Source organism: Anabrus simplex, chromosome 3 (genome assembly GCF_040414725.1).
Source record: "Anabrus simplex isolate iqAnaSimp1 chromosome 3, ASM4041472v1, whole genome shotgun sequence".
Classification (NCBI taxonomy): Eukaryota; Metazoa; Arthropoda; class Insecta; order Orthoptera; family Tettigoniidae; genus Anabrus; species Anabrus simplex.
In genome coordinates, this window is record NC_090267.1 from 24,390,365 (window position 1) to 24,415,074 (window position 24,710).

The 24,710-nt window shown below is 37.7% G+C and overlaps 1 protein-coding gene across 3 annotated transcripts in view; it reads right to left on the minus strand.

Annotated features, from left to right (window-relative positions):
* The window catches only part of LOC136865936 (uncharacterized), a 360,192-nt gene that overhangs the window by 155,066 nt on the left and 180,416 nt on the right, over positions 1 to 24,710 (minus strand). For all 3 annotated transcript variants that reach the window (XM_067142491.2, XM_067142489.2, XM_067142490.2), the window contains exons 10-11: positions 13,025 to 13,244; positions 12,577 to 12,711 (exon numbers count right to left, since the gene is read on the minus strand). In XM_067142491.2, the coding sequence (XP_066998592.2) occupies positions 12,577 to 12,711; positions 13,025 to 13,244 (355 nt within the window). The remainder of the gene's footprint in view (positions 1 to 12,576; positions 12,712 to 13,024; positions 13,245 to 24,710) is intronic.

Consider the following 24,710-nt stretch of genomic DNA (forward strand, 5'->3'; position numbering starts at 1 on the left):
TGTTTCCAGCTGTCAGCGGTGTGAGTTGGCGTGGAATGACATAAGTAGAATAATAAACTTGAGTGGAGCTTTTAAAAGTAGGAAAGATCATAATATGAAGACAAATTTGGAATTCAAGAGGACAGATTGGGGCAAATATTTATTTATAGAACGAGGAAGATTGCAACAGTAAATGTCCTGACACTGACGGGAAAGACAAAAGAACTGGTTGACTTCATGAAAGAAAAAGATATAGCCATACTTGGACTGTGTGAGACCAAGAAGAGGAGTATGGGAGAGATTCCTCTGAAAGAAGGATACAGACTGTAGTACAGCAGAGGACCTGAAGCAAAAAATGGAGTGGCCATCATACTTAGAAAAGAAATCCAAGAATATGTGGAGCCTACAAAATGTGTCAGCAATAGGATGATGGTGATGAGACTCCAGTTTGAAAATGGCATGAAAGATCTATTCCAGTTGTATGTCCCACAAATGGGTTGCATAGATGAACATCTACAGGACTTTTTAGAGGAAGTGGAGAGACAGATAGAAGATAAGGAAGTGCTACTGATGGGAGATCTAAATGCACAAGTTTGAATGGAAAGACAAGGAAAGGAAGATGTTGTAGGGCCCTTGGGATATGGAAATGTAAATCCAGAAGGTGAGTTGTTGGTGGAATCTTGCATGAGGAACCAAATGATTGTTGGAAACACCTGGTTTAGGAAGAAGAACAGTCAGAAGATTACAAGGAATGGTTGGGGAGGCAGATGAACAAAAACCATGATTGATTACATAATCATTGAGAAAGAACACTGGAAGAACCTTTTAGATGTTACAGCCATGCCTGAAGAAGCCTTTGGTGGAGATCAGAGAATTGTGATAATAAGAAAACAAAGTGGGAAAGATTGAAAAGCACCCTTTTAGAAGAGAGAAAAGAATTAAAGTATGGAAGTTGAAGGAGAAAAGCATACAAGAATTTCAAAGGGAAATAATACCCTTGGTACCTAAGACAGAGATGGGGAATGTTGAAGATGAATGGAAAAGATTTAAAGAAGCACTGGTTGGATGTGCAGAAAAGGTATGTGGTAGAATATCAGGAAATACGAAAAACAAAGAGACACACTGGTGGAATGATAGGGTAAAGTGAAGGAAACGAAAATGGCATGGAAAACATCTAAGACTGAAGAAAGTAGAAGAAAATATGTGGAGGCAAAGAATTTTGGCCAAGAAAGTAGTGGAGGAAGAAAAGAGGAAAAGCTGGGCCTTATTCACACAGAAATTGAGAGATGATATGCAGGGCAGAAAGAAATTATTGTATGGTATCTTAAGAAACAAAGAAAGAGATCAAGTAAACACCAGATTTGTGAAGGATGAAGACAGCATAAAATTAACAAAACCAGAAAAATAAGGCATAGATGGAGAGAGTATTTTCAGAAGTTGCTGTACATGAGAAATAATGACAGTCATTCAATAAACCACCAGGAAAGGCAATTAGTTGATGAAGAAATGGATGAAGAAATTACAATGAATGAAATTGAAATGGCAGCAAGAAAGATGAAGAATGGAAAAACTGCTGGAATAGATGAAATTTCAGTGGAGATGATAAAGGCAGCTGAAGCTGTAGGCCTGCAGTGTACATATCGAGTTCTCAGGATTGTCTGGGAGAATAAGGAGGTCCCTGAAGATTGGCAAAAAGGAATAATCATCTCAATTTTCAAGAAAGGCAATAAGAAAGTATTGAACTACAGGGGAATTACTTGATATCCCATGCTGCTAAGATAATGGAGAGGATTCTGGAAAGTAGGATAAGGTTGAGGGTTAAAAATCAGATAGAGGAAAATCAGTTTGGTTTCAGAGGTGGAAGGTCAACAATAGAGCCCATTTTCATTATGAGACAACTAATGGAAAACAATGGGAGTATGGGAATGATATAGTGACGACATTCATTGACATTGAAAAGGCATACGACAGTGTCCCCAGGACTAAAGTTTGGGACAGTCTGGTGAAAAAAGAAATTAGAAATTATCATAGCCATATACAAGGAATGTTGCAGTTGCGTGCAAACACAAGTTGGCAGGACAAGTTGGTTGAAAATCAGTGGTGGGCTGAGACAGGGAAGTGTTCTATCACCAATCCTGTTTACAATAGTAATGGATGACATCATGAGAACAGTAAAAGCAACATGTGGAGGAAGAGAAATGAACATGTTGTTATTTGCAGATGATATTGTGATTTGAGGAGAACACTACATGAAGGCTCAAGAACAGCTGGATGTGGTAAATGAGAAGATTGAAGAATGTGGAATGAAAATAAGTGTAGAAAAAAGTAAAGCTCTTGTTATGACTAGAGGGGAGAAGGAAGGGAAAGGTCATATTAGACTTAGAGACAAGCTCCTGGAAGTAGCGGGAACGTTCAAATACCTGGGGAGTGAATTAATGGAGAATGCACGACTCGATGCTGAAATTAGTAAGAGGATTCAAGCTGGAAGCTGTTTCTACCATAGTGTAAGAAACATGTTATGGGACAAAGATGTGCCAATGGAAGCAAAGGAAACTATGTACAAGATGTATTATGTACCCATAACAACCTACGGAGCAGAAACTTGGACAATGACAAAGAAGGATGAGAGTCGAATACAGGCAGCCGAAATAAAGTTCTTGAGGAGTATGATACAGAAGAGTAGAAGAGAGAAAATAAGGAATGAGAAAATCCACAAAGAAATTGGAGTGGAAAAAATTAATGATAAAATAGAGAAGAGCCAATTAAGATTGTTTGGGTATATAAAGCGAATTAGTGAAGAAAGAATGCCAAAAAAGGTGCTGGAAATGCAAATGCAAGGAAGAAGAGGCTGCAGAAGACCATGATTGAGATGAAGGCCACAATCCAACGCAGTATTAGAGAAAGAAACCTGGACCGGGACACAGTGTTGGAGAAGGAGTGGTGGAAAGACCGAAGAAAGTGGAGAGGAACTATATTTGCCCCCTAAACAGCTACAGCTGGATAATGGGAAATGATTATGATGATGATGATGATGATGAGAAATAAGGGATTGGAATAAATTATCAAGGAAATTTACGATAAATTTCCAAATTAATTGAAAATGAAAAAATGAAAACCTACAACCTGTTTTCCAGTCTTTGACCGGGTCAGGGATGTAATGAATGAATCATATATAGGCTATTAGTACGATGGGGTCGCTGCTCCCAAAGTGATATATTAATGACTGATAGATGCTATGAAATGAGAATGGAGAGTGTTGCTGGAATGAAAGATGACAGGGAAAACCGAAGTACCCGGAGAAAAACCTGTCCCGCCTCTGCTTTGTCCAGCACAAATCTCACATGGAGTGACCGGGATTTGAACCACGGTATCCAGCGGTGAGAGGCCGACGTGCTGCCGTCTGAGCCACGAAGGCTCCCTCTTTGAAAATATTTAAGACAAAACTAGGTAAACTATTACAAATAAATGTAAATATGAGGAAACAATTGATGGGGAATCTGCCACCTGGGCAACCGCCCTAAATGCAGATCATTGATGACTGATATATGATTACATGATAGTGGTGTCAATACAGTGAATGTGAGATTTATGAACTGCATGAGCACATATGCTTTTACACTCACCTCTGATGAAGACCAGAAAGAAGCATTCTACTTCCAGCTTGACATACTTCTAACAAAAATACTCTACCCCAGGCTGATAAAATCATTCTCTTACGAGATTTCAATTCTAAAGTTGGTAAGGATTCAGCACTACGGTCGGGTGTAAATCATAAGGATGGTACAGGGAAATGCAACTTCAATGGAACTGCCCTAATCACCAAATGCTCTGAACACAATCTGCTCGTCACCAAGATAAGTTTAAGACATCTTGACAGCACCCAAAGCCAAAACACTGGTATTTAATTATGAAATTTTATTTTATCACAAGAGCCCTGAAAAGTGCTAATGACTGTTGGACCAATCACCCACTGATACTATGTGGGATGGTTTTACACGTTCATGATTAACAAAGGAAACAGAAGCAGCTCATCGGGTATAAACTGAACACTGACCATCTCAAGGATAACAACACTAAAACCAAAATCCAACAACTCCTGAGAGAAAATCTTCCCAGTACATATCCTGATGACATTAAAGAACATTCTTCAATATTTACGTTCGCCAAACTATCATCCTGCAAAGAATGGGTCGGTTATATCAGGAAAAATGACAATGAAATGAAATGATTATGACAATGACTGAAAAATTCAGTCTCATAGACCAAAATAAGAAAGCACATAAAGCATGGCAGAACAACCCTAACCCAGTTCTCAAGAGACAACAATATCAAGAAGCCAAAACCGTTTTGCACACACCTACTAGACTCCTTAAAAAACAAGGGTGAGTACAAAAATTCCAGGAAATGTAACACTAGCAGGCACCAACAGCTTCCAGGCTTTTTTTTCAGTGCTACAAAAGCTTCATATGGTCCATATATTTGGGGTCTAAAACCATTAACATCCAAGGATGCTTCCAGTCTTCTCCAAGACAGCCACACCATAAGCACTTGCTGGAATGAGTATTTCCATGAACTTCTGAACAGACAAAAAATGTGGAGGAGGAAATATTTACTAAAATTTCCCAAAAGCCAGAGCAGCACCACAGTGGCAAAACAACTTCTCTTCAAGAAGCTGAAAACCGGGCGAGGTTGGCCGTGCGGTCAGGGGCATGCGGCTGTGAGCTTGCATCCAGGAGATAGTGGCTTCGAATCCCACTGTCGGCAGCCCTGAAGGTAGTTTTTCGTGGTTTCCCATTTTCACACGAGGCAAATGTGGGGGGCTGTGCCTTAATTAAGGCCACGGCCGCTTCCCTCCAACTCCTAGGCCTTTCCTATCCCATCATTGCCATAAGATCTATCTGTGTCAGAGCAACGTAAAGCAAATAGCAAAAAAGTTGAAAAAGATATCAGACTGCTGGAGAATAATAAGATGCTGAACGAGATAGAATTCCCACTGAATTCTTCAAGGAAGGGTACCTAGACCTCACTGAGCATGTAAATAGCCTCATTATAGAAATCAGGAACTCTGAATCTATACTAGAAGCACTGTATGCCACAAAGCATCCGATACTTAAACAGAAAAGGACCGACAAACTGGAGATTCATCAGAGAAAGACACAGCTGAAGATATTGGGACCAGTCAAAGAAGGCGGCGACCCAACCAGGAGTTGAACAGGTACATTGAAAAGATCACATACATGGCCAGAAAGAGACTTCTACCTTCTATGGATGAATCCAATCAGACCGACTAACCAGCTTCAAATTTACTGGAACAACAGAAAGATGAAAACACCATGGCTAACAGAAGTGACCAAAAGACAGGAGGAACTACACTGATCACCTCCAAGAAAGATATTAAAACAAAAGTGGTTTCAGGCCACGACAGGTGCCCACTGGACAAAGGAGTAAAAGGAACACAAGCACAAAGTGGCCAAACATCCAGACCTGCTCCAAGCAAAAAATTGAATTTTGTAATCCTTAGCTGGCCAATTCAAAATAATAATTTTTATTTTGCTAGTGGCTTTATGTCGCGCCGACACAGATAGGTCTTATGGCGACGATGGGATAGGAAAGGCCTAGGAGTTGGAAGGAAGCGGCCCTGGCCTTAATTAAGGTACAGCCCCAGCATTTGCCTGGTGTGAAAATGGGGAAACCACGGGAAACCATTTTCAGGGCTGCCGATAGTGGGATTCGAACCTACTATCTCCCGGATGCAAGCTCACAGCCACGCACCTCTACGCGCACGGCCAACTCGCCCGGTAATAATAATAATAATACCAGAGGTACACTATCTCCGTACATTTAAAATGAGCACCTTTCAGAAGGCTATCTCTCACTGAATTCTTCAAGGAAGGGTACCTAGTCCTCACTGAGAATATTTGCATGAACTGTGAAACTTCTAGTGGAAGAAATGTGAATGTTTATCGTCAGATGTCTCTACTGTCAACTTATGTGCTCCCGCTGGTGAGAAGATGGACAATTAGTTTTCAAGAGAATTTTTTAGTCTTTAGTTGGTAAAACTGAATTGTTTGTAGATTGTTTTTAGGGCTCCAAGGTTATCAGCACTTCTATCTCTTCCTGCCAGCCTTAAAAATTAACCAATAAGGAATTTTTGAAATTTATTTAATCAACCAATAAAATTTGTGGGTATGTTCAGGCATCGCCCTCTACTATGACTGCGCTAATACGCCTTCCCAATACAGCAATATGAGCGATATGGGCCTAGTTCCCATTTCTACCACCGAGCGCTGCTTCGCTGGCATTGAAACACGATTGTTCATAACAGCACACGTTAAGTGTTGACTATATTTCTGTTCAAATATATAGCCAATCACTCAAAAAACATATTTGAATCACACCTTACACCTTAATAAAGAAATTCAGTGAAGAACGTACCCCTCCGCAGCGGAAAAACTGTACAAAATAAATTAACGGCAGGTAGTAAATACTGTAGAAAATTATATTCACACAATTTTCTGTTTAAGTGTTTCGCGTTCTCGCGTTAAAATCTTTCAAAGATCTCTGTTATTTATGTGGCTATGTTATTTAAGAATACCGGAATAGCACACTCGCAAATAACTTCACTCAGTAACAATGAATGTCCGATTTCAGGACGACTGAAGTGAGAAAATTCACGTAACACAGGCACTAAATAGTCACTCATAGACAGGATTTTTTATGCTTTAAATACAAATCATGAATAATTTTCAAAATCCACAGTGACAAATTAGATGGGTACTGCAGCCTGTTTTAATCTCCTTTATAAGTCAAGTCCATTAGCACTGTTGAACACCTTGGTTATGTCAAAAAAAATCAAGCATCTTGTCCGGCTGCAATGTTGCTACATTTGTGCTAATGATACGTATGTCGAATCAAATTTTTATCGATAACTTGTATTTGACAGTGGTACCTGCATTAAAAAATCGTACATATCTGTACACGAATGGTCTTTTTTAAATATTCTAGGGCTGTTATTACTTCAGTCGCAAAAATATCTTTCGCGTGCAGCACATTCATTTTCTTAAACTTAGGCGGCTCGATGTTTTTGCATATAAGAAGAATGAACCGGTTTCACCGTTTCATTTGATTGCATCTCACATAGTTTCTTGATAAAATCATTTTTTCGGTAAGGAATTTCTTACTTTTCAGAATGTGCCATATGTCGAAAGCAAGAAGAGGTACTTCACTATCAACAGGACAACAGATCTTCGATTTAATTTGTTTTGAAGAAGACATTCTTCTTATTCTGCTTACATTAGTTTTACGATTGTCACTCACAATGCGCAACACGAAAAAACCGCAAGCTTCGAATTCCTTTATTGTTTTGAGTGTTGAAGTACCGGTATGTAGCTCTGTGCCTAAAAGCCTCTTAAACAAGAAAATGATGCTGTAACCTTTATTTTGTAGTCACAGCAGAAATTATAAAACAGAAAAGGTTATTGACTGGGGTAATTCGATTTCTACTTTTGCTTGCATGACAGTCATCTTGAGTACCTAGTTTTTATTCGCTTAACATGGAATGAAGCGTCTTACTGTTGAAAGAAGGTGTCGAGTTTCTTTTCATATAACATATGTTGTTCGATGAACTACCAACAATCACAATTTCTCTTCTTCATTTAGGCACTGACTTTCTGCTAAGAGGCGCTCCATTACTAAGAGTGTTATTCCAGTCTCGCAGTTTATATCTCCTACGTAGCGTGAAAGTGTGGATTTATTCGGTGTGGCAAACATATCGTTTCGATGATCTTGAATTGAAATTCTTCGGGAAATTCTGTTTTGAAGTAACATTTAGCCATTTATGTCGTTGTTACTCGTTGAAAGTAAATTCATGAAACGAAATCCCACTTGCCGATCTGCTTTTCATCTTACATTGAGGCACACAGTAGTAAACAATATTATGTACATAAACATTAAAACGGTTCATGACCAACGAAACAAGCTAAATAAGGTAAACACAGGCTCAAATTACTCCAGCACTATTAGCAATGATCACTGAGTGTGTCTCGTTAAGCAGAGTAATGCCAGCTTCTCAGCGCTCCAAGCGCCCGAACTGGTAACTACGCCGTGTTTGCTCGTTTACATGTGTGACTGGGCGAATGAGAAGGCGTATTAGCGCAGTCATAGTAGAGGGCGATGGTTCAGGGCTTCGGCCCAGAGATTTCTGGAACCTTCCTCTCCGCTATAAAAACTGGGACCTTTTGGGCCATGTTGTCTTTTGATTGCTCCAGTCCAGCAGTAGAGTGTATTCTTAGAGGAGGCAGGGGAGGGCTTGCCTCGTCCATCTCCGGAAGGTCCACCAGCTCAAGGTAATGGCAGACATCATTTAATCATGTAATAGTTTGAGCAAGCTAACTCGAGGGAAAGGTTTCAAAAATCCTATTTTAATGTAATCTTTACATGCAACTTTTCAACAAGTCTAAAGACCTTAGTCTAACTTAGGGAATAAAGAGTAGGAACCCTCTTTTCCCCCTTCAACTTGGTTTTGAGGCGACTATGATTTCATAAACTTTAAAATTTCTCTCTTCCTTTGGTAATTTAAATTTTCTCTCCATTTAGTCACCTCCATAGTATAGGCTTAGCCTCTGTAAAGTCGGGCTATAACCCCACATAAGGTTTTTAATTATGTTCATGTGAATTTCAAAGGAGTGCAAGTGTTCGCCTCCTAACATTTTGATTTTCGGCCAATAACTTTAACCTTTTCCTTTTACTAAGCCCAGGTAAAATAGGCACTGATTGCCCCTGTTAATTATTCTTATTTTATGCAATGTAGACTGTCGAGCAAGTCAGTGGAAATTGGTTAATGTTTACCTAATGTAAAAGTTAAATTGTGCCGTTGAGAGGCTTAGATCTTGTAAAGTTTGGAGTGTAATCTTCTAGAGAGTAATTGTGTGGAGCAAAGACGCTCTTTCTAATGTTGTAAATTTTGGAGCCCTTCTCCTTTCTTGTAATTAATTGGAGCAACTGTGCTCTTGGGAATGGTGTAACATTTGAGCTATCTATCTCAACTCTTACTGTACCTGATTTCAAATAATTATTGTTTCTAGAGTTGTAGATCTCCCCCTATGTATTTCCAACTATTGTGTGTTCTCATTCAACAAAGTTTAAGATATGAAAAGAAACAACAACAAAAACTAGGAAATAATAAATTTCAAATTATAGAATTTTTAATTAAAATTTGATCTTTTCTCTACCCCCCATTCATGTCAGCACTTTCTTACACCTCTGCGTTCCACAATATCCCTGGAACAATAATAACAATAAGAAGAACAACAACATACATACATACTGCACCCTTGAAAATTGGTTATTGGTTTGTATGGAAAGAATATTTTATTAATGGTGTGGATCAATGCATAAAATTATCATCCAGGAAGGTGATTTCAACTCTGCACTGTCTGCTAGCCAGCAGGGAAACAGGTTTTTCCCGTGCCGTGTATGCGAGTCTGGGTTCTTTTTGTGCCTTGTTGAAGACTTCAGAGGGGTGGCACGTGGACAGGAACCTGACCAGATTAAAAGCGATCAATACTTTGAGATTTTGACGTCATGATATTTAACCAATTGGACCGCAAGGTTAGCCCGATCGCAAAATCTCAGCCAATAAAAATTAATTAACAAACACACCTACGTCTTGAAGAAATAAATACCCATGTACTTGGGGAAATCTCTCTCATTCGGCTCATTCTGTTCTGCTCATTTGCATTCGCTCAGTTGCTCAGTTGTCTACGGGAGTAATTGTTTGAGCACATGTGTTGTTGGAAACAGCGTATCCGACGTGGAACATTACCAGCATTCATTAGAGGAAAGACGATAAATTTTCTGCTTCTGAGGAAATTTTGGGACACAGAAATATCGGAAACGCCGCAGTTCAGATTTCCTTACCTTTATAAACCTGAAGAAAATTTTTAAAGTAGGTAAAACTGTGCCATCTTGAAGAATCGAGTGTGTGTTGAGAATTATTTCTAAGGCAGATCTTTTAGTTTCAGCTTTCACCAGAAGATGCAAGATCCCCAGCAATCCTGAAATATCTTGGAAGAATGGAACTTCAGCATTACGACGGAGTTTGTATTTGTCCTAAGTCCTCGCCTGCTGCCGCCATGTATCATTAAAATGCGAGGCATAATTCAGCCCGGGAGAGAATAACATCGGAGATGGAGTTTGGTTAAATATTCACTGATCATCAACCGAGTCCAAAAGCCAAGTCTACTACAGCTAAGATTTTAAATTATACTTTTCTCTATTTTCTGTTGTAATAATTATGTAGACGTAGTCCTTGCTTGAATATTTGAAATCATTTCTAATAGTCTTTGTAGTTAGGATTTTCACTCTTCTTTCACTGGTGTTGGTAGATTTGATATGTGTGAGAGTGTATTTGGGACCTATAATTTGTTCTATTTGAGTGAGTGCTTCGTGACATGTTCTCACTGTCCCATGATAAGTCTAGGAAAGTGTTAAAATATTTGACCCACGCGATAATAGTTATTAATTTATAAATTAATGATGGAATAATTTTTGAATTATTTGGGACAGAATATCGACGTGTTCTGTGAATTTAGGATTTTTCCTTGATGTTTTGTGGTTTACCATAGATTCGAGATAGAATAGAGTCATCTATGATTTCATTAAACCATAGCCTGCGATGACGCGACCGCGCGCGTATAATAATAATAATTGACATTATTACGGTCTAATAGAATGTTTAAAGGTCATGAGTGTAATTATTACTGTGCTTATAAGTGATTAATGTGTGCTATATTGAAGTAGATGTTGGCCTGGAATATTGGTCGTGGTTTGAATGTCCACAAATTTTGCATTTACTGTTATTGGTATTTTTGAGACTTGTAAATGGATCTTAAGATAGGATTTTATTTGTGTGTCCATTACATGAGTCAGTTAAGGAAGAGAGTGTGTCTTTGAACATAATTTCTTCTTATGCAGCACATGTTGATCAATAATTTGAGATAATAAGAGATTAAAAATAACGTAGTCGTGACTCATAGACCGTATACGCGAATGTTTATTTATCTGTGACTGTAGGCAGTTCTATGGAATTTTTAGAGATGATTTATACTGTAAAATTATCCTGGAACATCGTTGTGGAATCTATTTCTTTGGAAAAGTGATAATCCTGTCACAATCACACGTCAGACGATCGTAATGGTAGCCCTTGTCTGATATGGTCATCGAGAGAAACTCTCATATTTCAAATAAAATTTAAAAATAAAAATCAAGAGATAGGATTCGATAAATTTATTTAATAATATTACCGTGGACCAAAGCTTGAATGTGAGATGGATGAATGACTGATTTTGTTTATAATTGTGATTTCCATAGCTATATTTCGTCATGATATGTGTACGCTGAGCGCGTAAAGTTTTGATTATTTTGTTGTTTTGTGGCGAGCATATTTGGCTCAATTATGAATCTTTAAGTGATTTTATGACGGAATAAGATAGATTAGGATCTTTGCTTCTAGGGAAAATACTTAAGCAAGGATCGCGTCAATGAACTAAGCTCACAAAATGTAAAATGTTTAACGCTACAATGCGAGAATTTTGAGTCTTTATTGTGAGTTGTGCACAACACTAGGTCAATTGATATAAAAATAAGAATTTAATGAGTTGGATATTTGATTTCAAAATATTTTTATTATATAATTTGAAGCTTAAATAATTGCTGTAATTAGAATAATATTTAATTAATAGAAATGATTTATTTGATTTTTCGTCTGATGTAAAAGTTTGACTCACGGTTAAATGAATCGCAGAGTACTGCTAACTTAAATAATAATTTAAAAAAGGAAAGTAATTCAGATTTTTGATATTTTGAGATAGGATTTTCTCAAATAATAATTTATTTCATTTCCTAAGACGATTTATTAAAACCCACTTTCGTATCTTTACAGAATGAAATTTAATGGAGAACTGCGGGTGAATTCCAGCACGGAAGAGATAAATATTTTATTTCAAGATTTTGAAAATATTTATAGAATATGGAAAGTGCTGATATTTTATTTAATAAATGTTAAAACCCATTTCTTTTTAGTGTTTTCATTTGTCGTCAGTCCCTAGATTGTCCCTGACCCCTATAATTTAGCGTTGCCTGTAAGCGAACGTTCCGCCTCTGGGAACTTTTGCTTACCGGCTGAGCTGCCCGGCAAAACGGGGGCAATACATATACACTATGGACCATTATCCCTTTCAACATTCAGTCTGAAAGCATCTGTGAATTAACTATGAATTAAACTATCCTCCTCTATTCACCTCATGTGGTCCTATCACCAGTGCCAGTTTATTTGCACGCTTTATCCATCAAGTTCTTTCCTAACTTGGACTTGCATAATTCCAACTACCCCCTGCCATTGTTGACAACTTGTTGGGGAAAGACACATTCCCTATCCTCCCAACCAGAAATACCAATATGTGCAATAATAATAATAATAATAATAATAATAATAATAATAATAATAATAATAATAATAATAATAATAATAATAAATCCTACATATACGGCACTTCATGAATTCAAATTAAATAAAACTATCAGAAAACAGAATCTTACTTCACTAATGAGGATGCCTTGCTTTTCATCTGCCTTATGCACAGCCTCAAATCTGTTGCAGCGAAAATATCCTCCAGTTGCTGAACTGTGCTTCTTCCAGTTCTCCAAACATACCCAACAGAAGTCAAATTTGCACTGAAAGGAAAATAAGTAAATTCATATGGCATCCAACTGGATTCTATTTTATAACATACAGTACAACACTAAAATGATATATACAGTGTCATAAGGAGGGAGGGGGATCATCCAGAAATGTTTGTTCCTGATACTTCTCTTTTTCCTCTCACTTCAATAGTTTCATGCATAGATTATCATTTCAGGAAGATACTTAATAATATTTATTATTCTCTTAAAACTACAGGGATGTTGACAACTTATTGAGGAAAGACACATTCCCTACCCTCCCAGCCAGAAATACCAATATGTGCAACTACTGTTATAACATTACCTTTGAGCACTTCATATGATTGCAGCCTTCGTTCTTCTGTATAGGCGATTTGCAATTAGGGCAGGGTTTAGAGTTGGTTACCAACCATAAACAGTTTGCTGCATCCTCTGTCTCCACACAAGATGCACGCAACTCTTCAGGTTTTACCTCGGAGATTTTTTGTTGCCACTGCAGCCATTGATTACAGCCACAAGGGGCGTGAGCTTCTCCAAGGCACTCCCTGCAAATAAAAAAAATAACATTTGGGATTATAACAGAAATGATGAACACATCTCATCCAAAAGAAAGCAGCTGAACCAGAAGGATATCTCATTAAGAAGTACTGCTAAAGAAAGATAACAGAAGTCATTCAGAATCTTGTTTCACTTATTTTCACAAGGAGATTTTTTTAGATGAACAGATATGTTGTAAGTTTCTTTTACTAGTATAAAATAATTTTCTCTCTCGTTCTGTAAGTCACTACTCACGAAAATCTTTCTAATAGCCTTTCAGTCTATCAATTCATGAAAAAAGATAACAAAAGATGATAAAAAATTACAAAAAATGAAATTAATAATAATAATAATAATAATAATAATAATAATAATAATAATAATAATAATAATAATAATAATAATAATAATAATAATAATAATAATAATAATAACAATAATAACAATGACAACAATGAACTCAATATAAATCAAAAGGTCATTCATAAATACCAGAAGGCATTTGAGTCTCTAGAATCACACAAGTGGGAAGACATTTCCACAAAGGTTCAGGATGCTGATAATCTAACAAACAATTTAGTGGAAAAAAAAAAAACGCCCATGGTGGACTGAAAAGTGTGATGAAGCTCTTAAAATAAGGTCTCAAACCTGGAATCATTAGAATGAGACAGTAAAAACTGAAGAAATCCTCATCCAACGTAATCTGACTACTGAAGTAATCATTAAAGCAAGACGTGGTTATGAAAAGGCTCAGCTTGAGACCACTGAAGAAAGATTCAGGAGGTAAAACACTCGCGACTTTTTTTAGCATACTTTCAAATCTGGATTTCAAGCCCTTTTTCTATGTTTCCAGGACAATAACAGCAATCTTATTCTGAATAATCACAACTGTGAATGAATATTTTGAGTCCTTTCTCAATTGCCCTCCTCCATCATCAGAGATTACAATTTCTAGTCCATCCTTCATTTCACCTGATTCTCTTCCTCCTGACTGAGAAGAAATCACTCAAATCAGTGCATCTGTCCCAAACAATAAGACATCAGGAAAGGATTCCATAGTTGTCAAACTTCTCAAAATGTCTAGTCCCAATTTTGTTGTTAAAATGGAATAACTCCTCCATGATATACAGGAATAATAAACTATTCCTATGGAGTGGAAATCAGCTCTTATACAGTGTCAACAGAAAGTATTTTGACAAACACATTTTGACCCATGGAGCACATGTTGAGGACACAACGTTTGACCTCGTAGCCCATGCACATTCCTCAGTCAGATGCAGACGCCTGAACAGTGATCGGAGCTAGGCACAACTGGCGAGTACAGAAGGAAAAATTTTAGTTTGGTCAGTCAAAAAGTATTTTGATACTGCTTATCGTCCCATACAGCTGATTTACATTGGGTTTTATTTTGTTTATTCAGATACCTGCCAACATGCCAAAGACAAAGGAATATTCAGCAGACCTAAAAAATGCTGTGATAAATGCCCTAAACAGGGCAAATTGCAGGAACAGATAACAAAAGATTTTGGTCTGTCCAGACAAATAGTAAACATTTGGAGGAAAAAGAAACAGTTAACAGGGACCACAGACAACAAACAAAATCAAGTCAAAATCTCATTTGAAGATTGCCAAAAGCTGATCCGAGAAGGACTGCTGTGGACAAAAACAAAGACAACTAAACAAATACCACAATTACAACATATCCAATAATAGCATAACATCGATCCTCAGACAGTCCAGTTCGCAAGGATGATACCCCAGCACAAAAGTCGTTCATATCACTGAAGAATAAGAAGGCGCATATTGCCTTTGTCACATCGCATAAAGACTGGAACAGTCGACAGTGGTCTCGTGTGCTTTGGAATGATGACAGTAAATTTAATTTGTTTTCTTCCAATGGAATTCGATATGAATGCAGACCTGTAAGACGAAAGGAACATCCGATACCAAATACCCACTGTAAAGCACGGGATTTTTCTCCCATTCAGATGTTGGTCCATTGGTACCGACTGAAGATTACTATGCATGCCTTCAAGTAATGTGACAACCTTAAAGAAAGCATGTTGCCAAACGATAAAAAGACAAGATTTAAACCTAGGAAGGACAAGAGACAGAAATTGGACATTTCAACAGGACAATGATCCCAAGCACACCTCTCATCAGGTCCAAGACTTTCTATGAAGAATAAGATTAGGGTGATTGAGTGGCCGAGCCAGAACCCAGATTTAAATCCAAAAGAGCATTTGTGGAAAGAAGTGGACCAAAGACTGAGGCAACAGATATTCAACACGACCTCTACAATGTTTGAACGAAGAATGGAAGAAAATACTCGAGAGCCACTTGACCTCACTAGTCAACTTCATGTCCTCACGCTGTGCTGCAGTCATTAAGTCAAAAGGCTACGCAAAACAAGTACTAATGAGTTCTGAACCATCTAGAAAGATACATTTTCTATTTTGTGTTACAAGTATGCTGTTTGTCAAAATACTTTTTATCTAGTGATCAACAATAAATACACCATAATGGCTTAAGTATAATATAATTTAATATAGTATATAATAGTATAATATTGTTTGTATTACAACATGTAATGCTGTTAATTAGGGCTTCATAACAAATGCAATGACTTTTACTGATTAAAGTACAATTTATATACTGTCCCATCAAAGAACATTTGTCAAAATACTTATTGTCGCAACTGTATATCCTGTCCATAAAAAAGGCAATAAAGCAGATGTGTATAACTGCCTTTAGTTACCTATAAAATGCTGTCAAAAGCACTTCAAAGTCACACTGAACCTGTTGCTGATCCACAGATTGGAGAAAATCAAGTTGGCTTTCTTAAGACTTGCTCCTGCAGAGAACATATCTTTTCACAAAAGCGTATCATCAAAACCAATCTCTTCATGCCAAACCACTTGTATTGACTTTTGTTGATTTCAAGAAAGCTTACGACTTCAAATGATTCAGTCTCAAGCAGATGGGCACGGACAAGACTCGTTCCATCATCAAGCAAACTCTTGGCCAACACCTACCAATTTACAAGTGAAATTTGTGGGGTGATGAAATCTGTAGATCCTAAGAGATTAAGACTGGTGTGTTTCAAGGCAATGAACTCTCACTCAATTCTCTTCAACAGTGTTCTTGAAAGGTCATCCATGAGTGGAGAAACAGATTACCCACTGGGCATTGGATCCAAAATAGAGAACATCGATTGCCTTGCTCTTGCAGACTATCTAGTCCTAACAGCAAATGACCTCAATATCACCACCTCCAGGCTAAAACGTTACATCAAGTAGCTGAAGTTTTAGGTCTCCAGATTTCTATTGAAAATAACTGAAGTAATGATGTCTCACAGTCATAATAACCCTGCATGTCTTGATACAAAAACAGAAAAATCAAATGTTGCATTCATTTTTCAAGTATCTTGGACAGATCATTTTCTTTAATGCATCAGAGAAAGAAGATCAGAAATATTGGGCTAAACCATAGCCTACCGGATAACTAAAGGCTCTGACATGCTGTGAGTCAGGAAGGGAGCAATGTAGTTAAGCTACTACCCACAAGTATCACAGTTATGTTCTGCACGCTTTGAATTCTCCACTATCAAAGGGTAGAGAAGGGTCCAACTATTCAATACCAATACCAACATAAATTATATATCAAGTTGCTCATCTATACAGATAAGGATACCAACTGCTGGGCTGAGTGGCTCAGACGGTTATGGCGCTGGCCTTTTGACCCCAACATGGCAGGTTCGATCCTGGCTCAGTCCGGTGGTATTTGAAGGTGCTCAAATACGTCAGCCTCGTGTCGGTAGATTTACTGGCATGTAAAAGAACTCCTGCGGGACTATTTTCCGGCACCTCGGCATCTCCAAAAACCGTAAAAGAGTAGTTAGTGGGACGTAAAACAAATAACATTATTATTATTATTATTATTATTATTATTATTATTATTATTATTATTATTAGGATACCAACTCCCAGATCAACTCAACATTTGGCTGCTGTAAGAGCGACTAAATAGTTCGGTATCAACCACAGCAGTTTTGATGCATCATTTAGTTTCAAGTTTGGATATGTTATTCGGACTTCATCAATGTTTGAAAATTAAGCCTTTAAATTGTGACATACAAGAGTGTTTAAATTATTATGGTTATACATGTACATATATCTTCCAATTCGACCGTGGCTGAAGATGACTCAATATATTGTACCAGGAAGGCATAGGCCCTGGCACATCAAGTTATAAAATCTTTAACCATGAAAGAATGGCTGAGTTGCAACATAAGGAACAGCTGTCCAATGGAATGTTCTCGTCTCTACTGCTCTGTGTGTGTATGAGGGAGACAGCAAGAGAGAGGAAGAAGATCAAGTGACGTTAGCACCACATGTATCTCGCTCCCAGCAGAATATAAATAGGTCAATGACTCAAGGGTATAGTCAGTTGAAATCTACAACTCGATCATGGCTAGAAGTCATACTGCTCCGTCGCGCTTCGCGAGAAATGTGTAAGTCATAGTCTAAAACTTTGAATTTGTGCGAGATCGTAGTAAGTGAAGTTTCAACCGCGTCGTGGACGTGTGAGATGTTATAAAGTTCTATCAAACCGAGTTTCGTTGTATAAGATTTACAGATTTCTTGAACAGGTGATCTTGATATAGAGACTGTGCATTTAAGCAGGACTGTGAATACCAGTGTTTAACTTACCATTCGACAGTATTACGGGCTTTGTTAATTCCTCACATATTTGAACTGTCGTGATACAGTGACGAGCATACTAGGAAATTGTGCATGATAAATTACACTTACAATTTGTGACAATTTCATTAATTTTGAGACGCATTTCTCACATACGATTAATATTGTGAGCTATTTGAAGTATTATTCCACTCAAATATTCAGTAATTAATAGGACTGAGTGTGGCTAATTTCACATTTTTCCTTGAACATTCGATTAGGGTCTTAAGAAAAGTACTGAATATTAAGGACATTTTATAGTAATATTAGGTCACATGAACTCTTATTATGAGAACTCATTCATAAAAACCACTTAAGCAGTGAATATTAGGATTCAAGAGACTGTTTTAGAAGTGACCTTAATTGCATTTATCCGAGCATTTTACGGACTGTGATAGTTATTCTTATACTGAATTACGACATAACCTGTGATTATTATGAACTGTGCTAGTGTCTCATTTCATGTCTTATAAACTGTGTGGTGAAAGACTGTGCTTTCAACTGCAGAAGCGAAATCATTTTATTACTACAGTAACTTGACTTATAGCTCGAACTGTGACATAGACTGTGATATTTCAAGTCACGTATTTAATGCCATAGTACAAGAGTGCGAGTACAAACTGTGCCTTAGGACTTATTTAGGTGTAAAATACAACTCATTAATGATAATTAATAGTCCTACAACTTGCTGTATAGTGCCAATTGAACTTTCCCGTGTTTCAACATTTATATATATTACATTAATTATGATAAAAATCGTTATTTGGGATCGGGAGTATACAGACTTAAATGTACTCAGTGTAATTTTTCATATGTTGGTCAGACTGGGAAAAGTTTTATGACAAGATACATGGAACATGTTAACGAGGAAAAACATAGGAAATATTCAGCGATGAGTTTGCATATGAGGGACACTGGTCACAGATTTGAATCCATTGAGAAAGACTTAGCGATAATTAGAAACATACAAAAAGGAAGAATGCTGAACGAATTAGAAAGTTTATACATCTATTTAGATCGGACGTACAATAAGCAACAGAATCTCAATGAAACCACGGACAATAAAAGTATGTTACATGAATTAATGCCGAAATCATTAAAGTCAGTTAGTTCGAATAATTTTAGGATACCTAATATATTTAATTCTTCAAACTCTAATACTCCTCCCATACCTACAGATATTAGGCCTACTTCCATCAATGCGGTTGACTCCGCCCCTTTGTCAGCCTCGTCACAATTGACTCCACCCATCCTCTCCTCCCTTCCGTACTCCCCTATTCCTTCCCCTCTGAGTTCACTGCCACCTCTGCAGCACAGTTACAACACCAGACTCAGAGCCAACAGACGGGCAGCAACTAACTCAACAGTAGATAACAAATAACAACTTCCACTTACATGTAAGTCCTCATCTGTTTCAATTTTATGTAAACCGAATTCTCTCCTTACGTTCAATTTTTTATTTCTTCTTTTCCTTCTCTTACAGAAAACATTATTTCTGCATCTACTGACATTTTCTGGCAAGGTTTCAGCCATTTTATTACCTACCGGTGCTAACGGCCACTTACAATTTTTCAACAGATGCTTCTGCCTCACTTGCTGACGAATTTCATCAGCGGCCTTGGAAAGATTGTATTCATGACAATCAAGTTTATGCTTGTGTTCACGCCCTCATGTCGTTGGCTTTATATTATTACCACTTTGATTTTCCACTAATATTTTATATGAACTGTTTTAATTGGAATTTTAATAGAAGAAGTTTTAGTCTCTGACAAGATTATAATTTAATCATAAGACAGTTTTCCATTAGCATTTTTATATTTTATCACTTTTCACATTTTTATGTTCCGAATTTTAATAACTGACTAAACTTTTAACTTCCACTTTTAATTTAATTGTATTTTTGATGATTGTGTTTAGGCTGAAGATGCCCTTAATTGGGGGTGAAACATGTCCCATGTAACTAAGAATCTAATTATGTAACCACTATAAGTGAAAATATAAGTATTGAATAGGTGGAACAAATTAAAACACCTTTATTATTGTTGAACTGTTAAGTTTTCAATACGGACCTAAAATGAGGTTTATAACATGTAATTATCCTTGTAACCAACAATCTTTACATACTGCTGACTGAATACTTCTGCCTTTTGAAGATCCTCACATACACACTCCTCTTGTTCATTAATTATTCCTGGAATGTCCTTCTTGGAACCTGTTTCTGCCTTAAAATACCTATACATACCCTTCCATTTTTCACTAAAATTTGTATGGCTGCCAATTATGCTTGCCATCATGTTATCCTTAGCTGCCTTCTTTGCTAGATTCAATTTTTTAGTAAGTTCCTTCAATTTCTCCTTACTTCCACAGCCATTTCTAACTATTTCTTTCCAGTCTGCACCTCCTTCTTAGTCTCTTTATTTCTCTATTATAATAAGGTGGGTCTTTACCATTCCTTACCTCCCTGAAAGGTACAAACCTGTTTTTGCATTCCTCAGCAATTTCTTTAAACCCATCCCAGAGTCTGTTTACATTTTTATTTACCGTTTTCCACCGATCATAGTTACTTTTTAGAAACTGCCTCATGCCTGCTTTATCAGCCATATGGTACTGCCTAACAGTCCTACTTTTAAGACCTTCCTTTCTATCACATTTATTTTGAACTATGACACAAACAGCTTCATGATCACTAATACCATCTATTACTTCAGTTTCCCTATAGAGCTCATCTGGTTTTATCAGCACCACATCGAGGATATTTTTCCCTTTGGTTGGTTCCATCACTTTCTGAATCAGCTGTCCTTCCCATATTAACTTATTTGCCATTTGTTGGTCATGCTTCCTGTCATTCGCATTTCCTTCCCAATTGACATCTGGCAAATTCAGATCTCCCGCTACAATCACATTTCTTTCCATGTCGTTTCCCACATAGCCGACTATCCTATCAAATAATTCCTGTCTGAAACCTACACCTATTGACAAGGTTTATTGCTCGGCAGGTATTGCACCATCTGATATATGGTGGAAAGTAGCTGCAGATACCAAGAGAAAGAAGGTTAAAATAAAAAAGTTATACCCACTCCATGGTGATCAACCACCAAGATAACCAACCTGATGATCTTTCAAAAACAAAACATGTATTATTTTTAAAATTAAGTTGGTTCTTTTTCAGGTAGTTTCTAACTGTTATTTATTCAAAAATTAGTTTCAACAGACTGAAGAACCTAAAAGTTATAAATTGACCGAGTCAAAACTGAAACGAAATGGCTACAAAAATGATAAATTTCAATACTATGCAGCTGAGTGGTTCTTCCTTTAGTTCCTTCAGCGCCTCACCTCCATTAGACATTTTCCGAGTGTAACTGTCGAAAATAGGTCAAAAAGTATCAGATTTCTCAACTGAGCATGATGACAGTTGCGGTAAAGAATGACAATTTACCACCAATGAAGTGGCAATTTGGATGTGTAATAGAACTTTGAAAGTGTGAATAGTCTCATTACACGATGTAAGTGGATAATATCTAGAGAAGTGACTCTTGTGTGTTAATTTGATTGTTTACTCTTTTTGAAAAACTTACACTGATAGTTTCTGCCAATGCTTCTACAGTTATAAGGAATTGTTACAAAGTCTGTTCATGTCTGGTTATCTATACAGAGGGGTCCAGAGAAATGTAGACACTCTTTGAAAGTTAATATCTTTGGAACAATATGATGATGCGCGGTAGCATAGTCCATTGTTTTCTCAATGGATGATGAGAGTCACATGAATGGCGCGACAATCTTGGCGCGCATTTTCCAGCAGAAGACAGTGCAGCAATGAATGAAGTAAGATTGTCCTTTGAGCAATGCAGGGCTGTATTGAAGTGGTACTGGAAGTACAAAAACATGGAGTTACAACGGAGCTCAGCCACTAACACATTCAACAATTTATCGTATTCGGGATAAATTTGAAGCTGATGGTTCTGTTCAGGATGTGCATAAGAAAAGGTCTGGCCGACCAAAGACATCAATAAGTCCAGCTTCCAGCGCTGTTGTGTTCCAACATTTTACTAGATCACCTCAGAAATCTGTGAATCAAGGTGCATGTGAAAGCGGGGTAAGCCGATCAACCGTACAACGAATTCTGAAGGCTGCAAAGTGGAAAGTGTACGTACCAAGATCGCTGCACGCAATAAACGAGGATGATCCGGATCAAAGGATGGAGTACTGTGAGTGGTTTGCAGGTTATCTGGTCTGATGAGACGCAATTCAAACTGAACGATACAGTAAACTGCCACAACTGCGTGTACTGGGCTCCTGAAAATCCTCATGTTCACGTGGACAAACATGTTAATCTACCCTGTGTTAACGTGTGGTGTGGTCTGTCATTGCGCAGTTTGATTGGCCCATTCTTCTTTCAAGGTACCATAACTGCTGAGGTGTATCTTCATATGCTGCAAACATCGATTTTACCTGCCATCCAAGAGGTGTTTGGAAATGAAAGATTTTATCTACAACAAAATGATGCTCTGGCTCAATACCACGCACAAAAATGCCAGAGCCTACTTGGATGAAAATCTACCTGGGCGATGGATAGGTGGAAGAGGAGCTGTTGAGTACCTACCACGGTCTCCAGACCTTACACCTCTTGACTGCTACCTATGGGGGACCTTGAAAAATGAAGTTTATCAATAGAAGCCAGCTACACTGAATGAGCTACGAGAAACAATCGAGGCGTCCTGTGCAGCTATCACACTGGCAACACTGACAGCTGTAATTCGGTCAGCAATTGAGTGGCATCGACGTTGTTTGGCTGCTAATGGGGGTCACTTTGAACACACAAAATAACCTTCACCCCATGCAAGAATTGTAACAGTATGTCATTTTGTTCCATTCACTATCAAAGAGTGTCTACATTTTTCTAGACCACTCCAGGGCCGGATTAAGGGGCGGGGAGGGGGGTGGAGTGCTAAAGGGGCTGCAGCCCCGAGCCCCGCTGGCCCTTAGCCAACACTAAAATTGTATTAAAAGGCCTGCTGCTCCACCTCCGTGCATGTATATGAATATTTACGCTCCCACTCTTCCTTCCTTCCTTCCTTCCTTCCTTCCTTCCTTCCTTCCTTCCTATCAGCTGTCGGCGTTAGTATTTCATCACTGCTAGAATTAATTACTGTCCAAAGACATGAATCCTCGCTACTTACGCACTGTAATTATTGTAAAGGTTATTGTTGATGAAAATTTTGATCTGGCAGCTTGCGAGTACGGGCTTAGGGGAAAGGGGGGAAGAGGTCTAGGAAGTGAGCGGGAGGGGCAGGGGAAGCATGGTGGAATGCACACGCTATACCATATCACTGCATCAGGAAGAGAACTTCCAGTAGTTCACCTCTGATTATTGAACCATTTGTAAGTTACAACTGTAATGTTCTTGTAAAATGGATAGAAAATATCCTAGTGGTGTCAAAAAATGTAAATTAAAAGAACATTTGAAAGAAAATGAAAAGCTGCCGAAAATATCAACATTTCTTTTGACAGGAAGTCTATAAGTGCATCGACGACTGAAGGGACTGCTACTGATGAATTGGTATCTTCTACAGGTAAGCGAATAGTATAATATCTAAGTCTGCTGTTTTGAGAGAGATTAGGTCTTTACGGAATTGGAAAGCATGAGCATTAGGAAGATGGTTTTAGGAACAATGAAAGGGAATCCTAATGTGTATTTTAAACTTCAGTCACATTGTATGGAATACTCGAGTTGTAAATAATAAATAGCCGATCTCGTTGGTGTAGTGGTAGCAATAATGACTGCCACCCGTGAAGACCCAGGTACCTTCCCCGGCGCTGCCTGGTGGGGGGGCTTGGTTATGAAGAAGGGGCCCCACATTTTAAAATAGCCCAGGGCCCCCAAACACCTTAATCTGGCACTGGACCCCTCTGTATATTTAGTTTAGTTTATACTGAAAAATGTATATTTATTTAAGGCTTTATGCTTAGTTATATCTTTTAAATTTTTACTTTCTTTGAATTATGTACCAATTCTTATGTTAGTATCTTCATTTATTAATTTTTTCATTGCTCATTGCATGTACAGATGTTTGTGTGTTAACATGAAAGATTGTTCAAGCTAATCATAAGTTAAATAAACTCAAAAATTTTTCAAACATTATTATATACTGTCCTACAGAAACAAATTGTTCCTTTCCATCTCTATATAACTTTATTGTTCCTTCCTTTCCAATTCTTACGTTACTAGTATCGTTCTGGTCTCCTTTTTTTTTCCTGTTGTGTTTGTCCTGTGTTCCTATATCGTACCACCTGTATTCATCTTTATCATCTTTCTTCCCTTTTCTGTATTTTTCCAGCTTTCTTTTTACCCTACTCTTCCCATGTCAAGACTGAAGATCTGCCAAGATGGCCCCTTAATGAGTTGACGCTCACCTCCACCCATTAAAAAAAAAAAACCTGTTAGTTTTGGCAGTGATGAGCCTAATTTTGAATAAATGAATTTATAAACTATCTGAAAATGGAAACACATGGTAACAAAATTTGGTCATGCAAATGGTTATCCATAGCCAAAAATGGCAGTAAGGAGAATGAGGTAAAACTTCCCAACCAAGTATGTTGATTACCTCCTTGGTTGCTTTCACTGTAATGAGGTCTACCGTTGTCTTGAAGGATCAGTCCTTTCCTATTGACTAGTACTGGCAGCTTCTGATGCAGTGCAGCTGCAACCATTTGCAACTGGGACAAGTACACCTG